The 12,561-nt window shown below is 48.3% G+C and overlaps 3 protein-coding genes across 4 annotated transcripts; 2 read left to right on the forward strand and 1 right to left on the reverse strand.

Moving 5' to 3' along the window:
- The first annotated feature begins 201 nt into the window (after positions 1–201).
- On the forward strand, positions 202–4,237 carry LOC127344823 (uncharacterized). Of its 2 annotated transcripts, none has more exons than XM_071828456.1 (9): positions 202–451; positions 559–671; positions 2,042–2,130; positions 2,228–2,366; positions 2,504–2,578; positions 2,688–2,809; positions 2,933–3,008; positions 3,472–3,531; positions 3,853–4,237. In XM_071828456.1, the coding sequence occupies exons 2-9, from the start codon at positions 594–596 to the stop codon at positions 4,012–4,014; spliced, it is 801 nt and encodes a 266-aa protein (XP_071684557.1). In that variant the 5' UTR covers positions 202–451; positions 559–593; the 3' UTR covers positions 4,015–4,237. The 2 variants fall into 2 exon arrangements, with proteins under 2 accessions (XP_071684557.1, XP_051227116.1); XM_051371156.2 differs by having other exon boundaries at positions 204–390; positions 483–671.
- A 514-nt stretch (positions 4,238–4,751) lies between these two features.
- LOC139838151 (serine/threonine-protein kinase PEPKR2-like) lies at positions 4,752–5,264 on the reverse strand. Its single transcript, XM_071827513.1, has one exon. The coding sequence runs from the start codon at positions 5,262–5,264 to the stop codon at positions 4,752–4,754; it is 513 nt and encodes a 170-aa protein (XP_071683614.1).
- A 3,471-nt stretch (positions 5,265–8,735) lies between these two features.
- On the forward strand, positions 8,736–11,830 carry LOC127340125 (calcium uniporter protein 6, mitochondrial). The gene is made up of 2 exons (XM_051365902.2): positions 8,736–9,248; positions 11,031–11,830. The coding sequence occupies exons 1-2, from the start codon at positions 8,847–8,849 to the stop codon at positions 11,520–11,522; spliced, it is 894 nt and encodes a 297-aa protein (XP_051221862.2). The 5' UTR covers positions 8,736–8,846; the 3' UTR covers positions 11,523–11,830.
- The last annotated feature ends 731 nt before the right edge of the window (positions 11,831–12,561 follow it).

Consider the following 12,561-nt stretch of genomic DNA (forward strand, 5'->3'; position numbering starts at 1 on the left):
TCAATGCCCTCCTAACTCTGTCTTGGCGTGAGCCAGCCTTCTCCTAACCACCCAACCAATTCTCAATCTATGGTCGCTCACTTCGCCCTATCAAACCTTTGATCCGTCCTCCGCCACCGGTTCGCGCCACCGTGTGGAAAAAAGATACAGGAAAGTCATGGACCGGCACGGGAAACAAATCCGCAGGTGATGGACATGGACAGGCAAGCTGCCTTCCCCAAGTAGCGGAAGTCATATCGGTTGAGGACATATCCGCGTCTCCTACCACAACCCCCTCGACCCTCGTGCGTTCTTAAAACCCCAAGACTCGGAAGCAGAAAGAAACCCTCCGGAAGAGGAGAGAAGCGAACTCCGACGGTACCGCGCGAGTCCCAACCGGATACCATCCAGGTACCTATCCTCCCCGAACTCCGAGCGATCTTCTGCGAGAGAGAGTCAAGCGTGATATACGGTGCGTGTTTCCTGCTATATATATGCTGCAGCCTGCAGGGGTTTCTGGGAGGCATATCGATCGACAACCGGCGCGTAATCCCTGAGATTCGTAGTTTCTCGTTCCAGCTTCTTCCGCCCTTCGTCGCTGATTGACCGGAAGGATGGATTGGAGTATCGGGCCCGAGGAGCAGGTTCTGTGGCCGGCGTCGGTTCTCGCCGGCGTCGTCATGTGCGGCGCGGTAAGTTCTCCACGCCCTCTCCTTTTATTTTGCTTTGTTCCACTTCTCCTTCTAGTTCTAGTTCTAGTTCAGTTTACCCTGTTCATGTTTGCTTGAGCTTGACCAGTCAATTACCAGCGAGATAACCATATACTTGCCGATTGCTTTTGTGTTATCTATGGACGTACAGTCGTACAGATCGTACTCACCCGTCTTATTAGAAGAAGAGGCTAATGGTCTCTTTCCTGATAGTGCTAGACTGCTAGTGCAATTAATCTAGGATGTATCGTCTCCACAACTTCCTTTCTGGTGAAGCCAGTATTTAGTTGTAGCAGTACCGGCCAGTCAACGAAGCAGGAACTTGTCAATCTCGTCCAAGTCTCCTTTTCTATGTGGGGCTGGTCGATAGTGATAGGTAGAGAAAATTGAGCTGCCATGATCGCTACGCCAAGCACACCGTGTTGGAAAAAAGATGAAAACTTGGGCGAAAGCTCGTATTTTGAAGAATTGCAATCTCATATAGAGTTCTGTTTTGTTGGCAGATCATTAGGTTAACTCTCATCAGCTTCGGATTAGACCTCAATGCAACTGACTTTATATTGCAATAGCAAAAAAAAAAAGTCTCTGTTCGGATGCTTGTCTGTTTTAGAGCTCGGACTCTTGTCGCTCCAAGTTATGGCATTGTACAAAATTCGAAAAAAAAGTGCATAGGTAAATATTGCAATATGATGTGAAATTGTTATTCTCGTGGCAATGAACATTTGTGCAAGCCACAAGGAATTATATAGGGAGCACTACAAATTTCTATATCTTCCTTGTTTTTAGGAAAACAACAGGTAAAAATATTTGTCATAAAAAATGCAGTTCAGTAAGTCACTAGAACGTTATACATGGGAATCTGGGGATATCTTTATACGTGGATACACAATTACTGGACGCTTGAAAAGTAGTACTCCCTCCAATCTTAAAACGTATAAGACTCACACGAATTTCAAGAATTTAAATTGACTAACCGTTGTAGACTAATGATGGGTATGTTATATGCCATAAAAGGGACATCATTGTTATTCAAGAGCATTTTTATATGCTATTTTGTACATAATATATGTATAATTTTCAATTTATTAGTTAAAGTTGGAACTCGAATTACTTAGTGGGTCTTACATTGGGCGGAGCATTAGATTTTGACCAGTTTTGGAGTGGAATAGTAGATTTGACCAGTTCTAGCTCTTATTCTTGTCAGTTACTATTTCTGAATTGAAAACCTTCAGCCTCTAATTCTGAAGCTGTCATCGCATAAAACGTTAACCGAGTTATTGAACAAGATTTTTTTTTTGGGTAATGCACTGTATCTTTGCTGCAAAAATTCATCATACCATTTGTTCTTACAGGTTTATGAGACAACTCGCCAGATTAGCTCTCGCTGCTTCAAGTGCTATGATGGGTTAAGTCCAATGCAAAAGGTTGAGTGGAATAACAGGTAAGATATGCTTGGCCACAACTTTTATTGTTCTATATGTTATTTATAGCTGATTGTGGTTTATTTAGTCTGATTATGTAATACAATCAATTGACAGGGGCTTCTCAACGTTCCATGCATTGGTTGCTGCTGCCGTGTCTTTTTACGTAGTCATGGTATCTGGCCTCTTCAGTGAAGATATCAATAATAGCATACTCATTGGTAGAAAATCATGGTTATCTGATTCCATGTTTGGGGTAAGCTGTGCATTTGAACTGCATCTCTAGCTCTGCTTCGAGAGAATCAATTTGTTTCTGAATCTGCATGTCTTCCAGAATAAATAGACATAAAATCTTCCTGCATACATATCAATACAGCATACATTTCTGTGCAGGTCTCGATTGGATACTTCTTGACAGACTTGGCAATGATCCTATGGTACTTTCCTTCTTTAGGTGGAAAGGAATTTGTAAGTGTTATACTATTATTAGAGCACATACTTACTGTATCCGAACAAGATTCATTTGTGTTGGTTTCTTCCTGACCAGTAGTTGTTTCCGTATTGATTTTTTTTTCAGCTCCTCCATCATGGACTTTCCATGTATGCCATCGGTCTTGCTTTGTTCAGTGGAAAAGCACACATGTACATTCTTATGGTCCTCTTCACTGAAGCTACCACTCCCTTTGTCAACCTTAGATGGTAATGCCTGATGTTCTGTTTGCTAATAGTTTAGGTTGTCAAGCATGATATTAATGTATTGCGCTTTATCGAAAAGAGTTACCACCCATGTTTCTGAAATGCAAATACAATGATTTGGTATAGGTATCTGGATGTTGCTGGTCAGAAGACTCACAGGCTCTACTTATGCAACGGACTGGCTCTGTTTGTCGGGTGGCTGGTATACTACTCGTTGCTCTCATGATTTATCAGTATTTTCTATTTTTTTAGTTTTTTTGAAACGGTCTCTATGCATTCTTAAGTCATATGATTCATAAACTTCTGTTAGTAGAATTTTGGAAGAAAAAAAACTAGTTAGGCCCGGTGTCGGCTATGTTTATTGATTCTACCGTGTATGAATGCCAGATAGTGAGGAAGAATGAAAGATAGCCTTGTCGACTAGTTTTGCCCTTTCTGTCCTTTTATGAGATTTAGATGCTCGGAGATATATTCCTTTTAGAATGTTTCTACCTTTACCTTTCTGTGGTAAAAGATGCTTGATACCATCCCAATTCAAACGAGAAATGCTAATTTTATGCTGGAGCCTGGGGGGTGCATCCCATGCCCCTGAGTTGATATTGTGTTTAAATGCCCCTTTTGATCTGCTGTACTCCATACATTAACACATATTTGTTGGCTTGCAGGTTGCTCGGATAATCTTGTTCGTATATTTCTTCAGTCACATGTACTTCCACTTTGATCAGGTACGGCATAACCAAGTTAGCCATTGACCCAAAGAAATTCTACCTACTTCTGCCAACATAAAACTTGAGACAGAACTAGATTTGCGTACTCAGCATAATGTACCCGTGTCGTACTGAGTTTGTGACAATTCCTCCCTAATCTAACTAAACATTAGCACGCGTGCTTTTCCAAAGAAAAGGGTGAAATGATTACACTAAAAATGTCATGAATGTATAGCTCTGCTTTAGGCTTCAGTCGGACAATCCAAAGACTGAAAACGGTTGGAAATTGTATATAAGGTCAGACAGTTTGCTGATGCCACGCTATATTCTTTTCCACAGGTGAAGTCCATCTTCGCCCTGGGATTCTACAGCATAATGACGGTGCCACCTACCATCGCCGCGATGAACGTGTTTTGGTTCTGGAAGATATCCAAGGGGATGGTGAAAACCCTCTGCAAGAGCAAGAGCAAGACGCTTACCGCCAACGGGAAGACCGACTAGAACTCTAGAAGAGAGGATGCAGTGATTCTAACACATTTTTCTTTAGATCAGAGATTGTTTCTCGTAGATAATTAAACTGTTAAAGGTTGCAATAATCTAGAGTCTTGGTATTTGATTGCTTTATTTTCTCTGAAATGTGCCAGTTCTTGTGACAACTGAATCAGTACCAAGAGTTGGAAACTGATTATGACAGATGATCGCTGAATCTATTCCTGTTCACTTTCGTACGCCTCACGGCGACAAAGCAGACAGATACTTCGTTACTGAATCCGCGAAAAAGTGATTTAGCAGTGGGTGTGGCACCAGAGGCATAGAAGTGGCAAGTGAGCAAATATAGCAGCGGCAGAATTGACTGATCGTCTGGGCACGCCCCGCGTGGTCGCTTTGTTTGTGCCGCGGAACATGCAAAGCGCCGCCGCGTCGCGGTCGTGTCGACCTCGTCGTCGACTCAAAAGCGTTTGCGCCACGGACGGGCCACGCTCTCCCGCCGTGGTTCTCCGTTCATGGTCATTTCCCTCGAGAATCGAGATGGCACTATGGCGGTCTGTCCCTGAGTCTATATACGGCGAAGAAGAAAGAGGTGATGCTCCGCAGGGCCGGCGATTTTGCGAGTCACGCACTCACGCTGTCACGTAGAAACATACTCCCTCCGTCCCATTTTAATTAACTTGTTTGTCTTTTTTGCGAAAACCCCCCACCTTTTCTTGTTTTTTGAGCATACGCCGTTGGTTGCCAAGTCAACTGGAAACTAGCCCCACGAAGACGGCCCGGAGCGTGACGACGCCCGGGTGGCCGGAGAGGTGCTGCATGATCTCAACCTCGCGGTGCGCCCCCGTCTCGCCGCCGCTCCGGGGCAGCGCCTTGCACGCGAAGGCCTCGCCGCCGCCGCCGCGCGCGCAGATCCGCACGGCGCCGAACTTGCCGCGCCCGATCTGCGTGCCCAGCTCGTACTCGGCCTCGAGGCGCTTCTTGCGCCCGATGCGCGTCGCCGAGTCGATGCAGCCCACCTTGCGCTTTAGGCCGCGGCACGGGCTGTCGGGGGCGGCGTGGGGGCGGCCGCTGGCGGGTGGCGCCGTCATGACCACGCCGCGGCGGGCGGGGGAGGCGGCGGAGGAGGAGGCGGAGGGGGGTTTCTTGATGTTGGGGCGGGGGTTGCGGTGGCGGCAGGTGCATTTGCGGTCGGCGGAGGCATCGTGGAGGGAGCCGGCGAGGGAGCGCGCGCCCTTGCGCTTCCGCGGGAGGGAGTCCATCGGGGTGGGGGGGAGTGGGAGGCCTAGGCGGCGGCGGGGGCGGCGGCGGGCGAGATCGGGTGGTGGGGAAGCCTAATATGGATGCAAGATCGGTTCCGGCAGCTGGCGACCACTACCAGGAGGGTGCCGAGGAAGAGGGTGCAGAGGAGCAGGTCTCGAGGAACGGGCGGAGGTGGGTGGCAGAGGTGCTCGACGGAGCAGGAGAGCTGGTGCGTGGCGTGCCCAGCAGGAGCGGGCGGAGGCGGGTGGCGGAGGTGCTGGCTCGATCGATCCAGTGCTGGACGGAGGCAGACTCGATCACAGACTGGACGAAGATTACTGTTTTTGTTAAGGACTGGAAAGTAAAATGAGATTAGTGAACCATTTTTCTCCTCCCGCATTGATTAAAACGGGACGGAGGGAGTATAACTGGAAGCGAATTATATAAACACACCAATAACTATCGTATATATACTTATAGTATATAGCAGAGATATATGAGATGTCTCCAGCTATTATAAATAAAATTAGATTTAAGTATTCTAGAAAACTTTCTTGGACTATAACCCAAATCCTCGGCTAATCTAAACGGGTACCTACTTCTCTAGTCTTACGGTGTGCGGCTCCTGGGTGAGAAATCTCCAAAGAGCACATGTATGGAGAAATTCACCACCTCATGTTGATATTCTCACATCAATTGATAAATTGGATATTTCAAAAATGCTTTACCTCTTAAGTCGTTGATCTGATTTGTGAACCATCTGTCAGTGCTAAGTTTCTCTCAACAAGGATTTGAAAAAGATCTTACGTTTCCGGTTTTGGTTAATTTTTTTTGTTGCACTAGTTGCAAGGTTTACATACTATCGGTTGCCACTTGCCAAATTAGTAACGAACAATTACTGCAATTACGAGACATAATTGTTAGATAATTATATACATGTTTTTAGGCACTGCAATGTTATATGGAGCTAGAGAGTAGGTATTCAAAGTGTTCATCAATAAGCGATGATGACATTCGAAAATGTAGCATCATGGGGCCTTGTATTGGTCAAAAAAATGCACATGACCCTTACAATCAAGTTATTATAATCTTGTAGGTAAGTAGTGTATGATGTGACAAGTGATTGATTTCAACATGGTTCTATCAAAACACATATCAAGGTACAAAGGGCAAGAAGATTTCTATGGCTTCTTGACTCTTCTAACTTGACAGCCCACATCTATTTTTTTTTGTACAATACTACCAAATAGGTGTGATTGTTGTTTCACCCTCTGTCTCTCTCATGTGTGAGGTCGAATCCATGACATCTAGCTAGGGACATATGGGAACGTTCCGACGGTTTGTGGTTGCACAAGTGAATGTGTTCCCCTTCAAACTTACTTATCTTCAACATGCAAGATATAGGTTGGTATATTTTGATAACCATGATAAAAAGAAAGACCTCACCCCTCCATGAGGGAATATCTAGTGCTCCCATCCCTTTGTATGCTACGGTTGCTACCGTATAAAAAAAGTATTTTATACATGTTACAAAATTATACCAAAAATTGTGAGTGCTCCTGAAGTATGTCCCTACAACATCCCAAAATTTCATGTCCAAATTCAATATGGACACTGAGAAACAAAAAAGAGAAAATCAGCATGATAAAGTATCAGCCAGTTGACAAGTTCCTTCAAATATTTATGAAGAAGACGTGCAGTCTTGATGATAATCTCACAAAATGCACAACAACCACAACATCTTGTAGCAATTTAAAACAACCAGCGCAGGGAAATCTCTAATAATATTTATGAAGAAGATGTGCAGTCTTGATGATAATCTCACAAAATGCACAACAATTGACCAAGACATCCTGTAGGAATTTAAAAACAACCGGCGCATGATTGGAAACATTTCCAACACTTTTGATTCTCGTAATCGGCACTGGTCCGTGTGTTAAGGTGTTACTAATTACTTGGCAGCGATTGAGGGCGAAGTTTATTGTATACCATATACATAGCCAAAGTTCAAAGAGCAAATTGCGCGTAACACCGTATGTTGGGCCATATTTTACATGGGACCACAACCATGACTTATTTTTTCACAGAACACCATATTTTATTGTAATTGTTACACAAAACAATAAGTAGGGTCTTTGCATCATTTGTTACATAATTAGTCCCATAAGTCCTACATACGTGGACTTTGGCGTGGACCCCAACCTGCCGCAGAACTCTTCCTACAGTTCAACCCCGTCGGGGGTCTCTAACCACCGTCGTCGCCTCCCTCCTCCGGAACAGTGGAACATATCCTCGGGCAAAATGGTCAAGGGGGAGGTAGGTTCTCCGGCGCATGCGGCGATGGTGGTGGCAACGCTTGCTGCGACACCTGGATGGTCGCCTCGAGTCCAATCCATCGGGCGCTCCTCGGCCTTGGAGATGGCCATGGCGTACGCGACGACATCTTTCTTCCTCAGCTCGGGCTCCTCTTACATGGGCTCGTAGTCTGCGTCGTCGTCCTCCGGCGGGTCCTCGACTAGGCATGCATGCATGTGTCTGCCCCGCGGTACTGCGAACAGTCCGGGCGTTCGTGGTACGGTGTGGGGAAGGTGTGCTCCGACCACTCCTCTTTCGTTGGCACGTACTGCTCCTCCTTCACGGGCGGCAGTGGCATCGGTACGCCTCCTAGGCCTCGTAGTTGACATCGCCGTCACCGAGCTTCTCGAGGTGTGCTTTGGTCATCTACCGTCGAGCGTCGTGCTCGGCCTCGAACCACCGTCTCCACATCGGGGAGTCGACGGTGTACACCGGATCCCGGCGCAGTTCCCGCGGGAGGATCTCCGGGCGGCACGCGGAGCCGCGCAAGGGGATGGCCAACACCGGCACACGTGCTTGGTTATTAAGATCAGCTGGCGCGTGTGCATGCATGGGGACGACAAGTGGTTGGAGGGAGACCGTGGTCTTCATTTATTAGGACCCAGCCGACGCTTGCGCGTGCAGGTGGGCCCGCGTCCCCTCACCTCCCTCGGCCACTAATGCAATATATTCCTATTTAATGTTTTGTGCAACAATTACAATAAAATATGGTGTTCGGTGAAAAAACAACACATGGTTGTGGTTGTGTGCAAAACATGCCCCAACATATCAATTTCCTCAAGTTCAAATGGCAGGAAGATGGGGGAAACATATGGTAAAAGCGAGTATATATGTAAAAAAAAATTGAGATGAGTATATATGTAATTAACAGCACGCGTAGCGTTTCCTGTCATATCACTGTGCAAAAGCAGTTTCCAAAAATTCAACCGCGTGGTGACCCTGCACCTCTGCGCACAGGAACCCACCCAGAACACACAGGACACAGCCTGCCATTGTTGCCCAAAACATGCCATGAAAAAGGAGCAGAAAAAAGGAATCGCACTCCTCCAAAAAAATACACCCATCCGGCAAAAACCGCGAGCCGGAGCTCTGTCTCTCTCCCGGCCGCTCCCTCTCCTTCTTCCTTCCCGGCCTCCGCCACACTTCCCGCACCTTCCCACCTCCGCTTTGACCGCCTCCCCCATATCTCCCTCCTCCTCCGCCCCTCCCTCCCTCCCCGCAACCCACGCACCCGCACACCCATCTCAATGTGGCGCTTCTCCCGCTCCGCCCTCCGCGCCGCCGCCGCCGCCTCGGGCGGCGGCCCTGCCCCGGCGTCGCGGCCCGCCATCGCGTGCCGCCTCCCCCCGCCGTGCGCCGCCCTCCAGCGGTTCCGCTTCGCGTCGCTGCCGGCGGCCGACGTGGCGAGGGACGCGGAGTCCGAGGTGACGGCCGAGGAGGCGCGGCGGCTCATGCGGCTCGCCAACGTCGAGGCCCTCAAGCGCCGGCTCGGGGACGGCGAGGTCATCCCGTACGCGGACCTGCTGCGCGCCTGCGAGGAGGCCGGCGCCGCGCGCACCCGCGCCGAGGCCACCGCGCTCGCCGGCGCGCTCGACCACGCCGGCGTCGTCCTCCTCTTCCGCGACAAGGTCTACCTCCAGCCCGACAAGGTCAGCATTGCATTGCCGCGATCCCCGCCTCATCCCTCATGTTTTTCCAGTTAATTTTTACTCCTCCGTCGTACTTCGTGCTCGCGTCTCCGTCCCACGATTCGGGGGACCTACCCCGGCTCCACGTCGGGGTGTTCGACCCGTGGTCCTGCCGGGCGTTTTCGAAAAATCTCAACGCATCTCTTCGATGCACCCGAGGATTTGCATTGACGCCCTCTCTAATTCGGTCCCGGAGGTCAGCCGCGTCGTCATTAGGCGCTGACGGCCTTTTGTGCTTTTCCGCGCGTCCCCGGATCCTCCGATGGTGACCTCCAGGTGTTCGGTAGATTTCCTCCAAACGCAGCACAACAGTTGCACCATGGCCCAGTGCTGCATCAATTTCAAGTCCAAGTTCCCCCACGTTTTCATCTGCCAAATCCCACCATATCGCTTCCTCGATTTCACCCGTACAATTCGCAGGGGCTGCTCGGTAGCAAAGCAATAGTCCCGTCTAATATGCGCGCACACCTGAATTCATTAATTGACCACTTTGTCATGCGTTGTTCAACTTCATCAGCTGATTAGAGGTTTGGAACTGACTTTGCATGGTGGGGAAGGACGACATTGGCTGGCCTGTTTAGACTATAGGAAATCACCAGAACCAAACTAGTTGTCGGTGACGCTTTTCAGGAAAAAGCCGTCCGGTTGCTTCAGGGCTCTGCCCCCAAGTGGTGGCGACTGGTGGGGGTGATGGCTCGCTGCGTGCTCCTCCTGGGTGCGCACGCTTGCCGCACCACTGCAAAAGCCACCACCGTTTCTTCCACGGGGAAGAACTCTTCCGATTAAGCGTGCTCATAAAGCACAAAATAGACACCTTCTCTTATCTAGCCTTCTTTGCTCTGCCCTTTCTGTGTCATACAGGATGGGTCATGGCAGGTGGAGAATCCTCTGGCTCTTTGCACTGTTTTCTTTTCTTGTTTCCATCGTAGACGGGTGACTTCTAGTGCAGGGTGCCTGTCATGTCATCTAGTACCAGTTCTTTAACGTACTAAACTACCAGTCCACCATGCATAAAGTTTGACATCTTATAGCAAGATCCTTTAGTCGGTGACAAACAATTGTGATTTGCTTCAACGTTGGGAGTTTTGCACAATGCCCATCTTGACATTGTTTGTTTAACCAATTCATAATCGCATTAGCTAGACGACTACATTATTTGTAACTTTCACTTTTCTTAGACATACTTTCCTTAATGAAACCTCCTTGTGTCACATGCTCACCATTTATTAAATGTTTGAGGCAAAAGGGTGTTATTACACAAAAAGAGACAAATATTCTTTTCAAGCATGTTTATTAAGTTTTGGTTAAATAATTTCTACTATATTGTTTACTTTCGCAGATCTCATGTATTTACGTTGCACTACATTTTTTTTTTTTTGCTTATTTAGTAATTCATGATCTCATTTGATTGATGGTGGTGATGTAAAATCATTTTATAATTTGTTTCTTGAGGCAAAAGCATGCTACACAAAAATGGACAAATTTTCTTTCGAAACATGTTTACTGTGTTTTGGTTCCATAGTTTCTACTCAAATGTTTACTTGGGCATGTATTTATGCTATACTGCATTTTTGTTTTCATTATTTAGAATTCTTCATTCAATAGTTTTTATCAATATGTTGTGATATATAACATCGGTTGTAGCAGTAGCTGGTACCTAACATTGTATGAAGTAGTGTAGTGTAACATCAACTGATACTTAACATTGGCTGAGACTGATTCTTTTTTTCCTGTTATGTGCAGATTGTGGATCTGGTAAGAAAAGCTATGCCCCTTGCACTGGCACCTGAGGATGATCCCAGAAAGGAAGAGCTGAAGCAGCTGCAGACACAGTTGGAAGATATCAACAAGCTCGCACACAAGCAAGTCCGCCGCATCCTCTGGTCTGGGCTAGGGTTCTTGATCACACAGATGGGGCTCTTCTTCAGGCTCACCTTCTGGGAGTTCTCGTGGGATGTCATGGAGCCTATCACATTCTTCACAACTACGACAGGACTGGTTGTCGGGTACGCCTACTTCCTCATCACCTCGAGGGATCCGACGTACCGAGACTTCATGGAGAGGCTGTTCCAGTCGCGGCAGAGGAAGCTGATTCAGAGGCAGAACTTCAACCTGGACAGGTACCTGGAGCTCCAGCGGTGCTGCAAGGATCCTTTGGAGAAGATGTGCGGCACAAGCCACTTCTCCAACGCCGACATCGCTCATCTCCACGAGCTGTCACCCGTTCACAAATGACAGCTCCCCTTCGCTCTAAACACTAATCTACAGTGCTCATTGGTTCTCTTGGGGGTAATGATCAAGGAAGTGGTGACTAAGGTGATGCTTTTTGTTTTGTTTGCAATTGCGAGGTAGACCTTTGGCATCCTTGGTTGTCTTCTCCTATGCAACTGTCTAGGCCACCAGCAACTCAGTATAACTATAATCTATCTCTTTCGTACAATGCCGAAGCAGAAGCACCTTATGCTTGTAGACTGCTCGGCTGTATGGACTTACTAAGAGCTGTGTAAACCCTCCAACCGCTGCTAATCGACCGCCTTACGTAATTCAGTAGCTTCAGTACATTTTCGTTCGTGTTGAGATGGAATGTTTGTCATTTGCGTAAACATGCCTTTGGAGTATTTCTGGCCTGTTCGGTTAATCCATTTCGTAAGTGGATTCGAGTGGTTTGTGTTAGAGTTGTATAGTCCCTATTCTTGTATTCTCCGGTGTATGAGGGGCTTACCTGCACATTGTACTGGCCTATGGCCCTCTGTGAATACTAGTTGCTCTTTCTCAACATGGTATCAGAGCTCTAGGTCTAGCTCTTTGCACGCTGCAACTCCGTGCTCGATCCACGTTGCCGCCGACGATCTTTCCGGCCGTCGCTGCTCCACTCTCTTCTTTCTCTCCCGTTCTAGTCGGGATCGAAGTCTTTGCCCATTTTCATCAGGTTTGAGCTCCAAATCGGGCTCCTCCAAGATCTTGCATGGCCATCTCCGGCCGGCCATCATCAGCCCGGCCTCCTCTAGCCCCTGGCCGGCCCGCACGAGCGCCGCCCGCCCCTGGTTCGCCCGCAGCCGGCACCGATCCGGCCGCCTCGCCCCGATCTGCGCGCAGCTGGCCTTGATCTGGCCGCCCCTGCCCGGATCCGCCCGCCGCCAGCCCTGATCCGGCCGCTCTAGACCGGTCCGGCCCCAGCCCGGCCTCTTCCGGCCTGCTCCGGCCCCCGCCCGCACCAGCGCCGTCCGCCCCTGGTTGGCTCGCTGTTGTACGTGGCTAGCAGCCTGAGCATGTC

Source organism: Lolium perenne, chromosome 3 (assembly GCF_019359855.2).
Source record: "Lolium perenne isolate Kyuss_39 chromosome 3, Kyuss_2.0, whole genome shotgun sequence".
Classification (NCBI taxonomy): domain Eukaryota; kingdom Viridiplantae; phylum Streptophyta; class Magnoliopsida; order Poales; family Poaceae; genus Lolium; species Lolium perenne.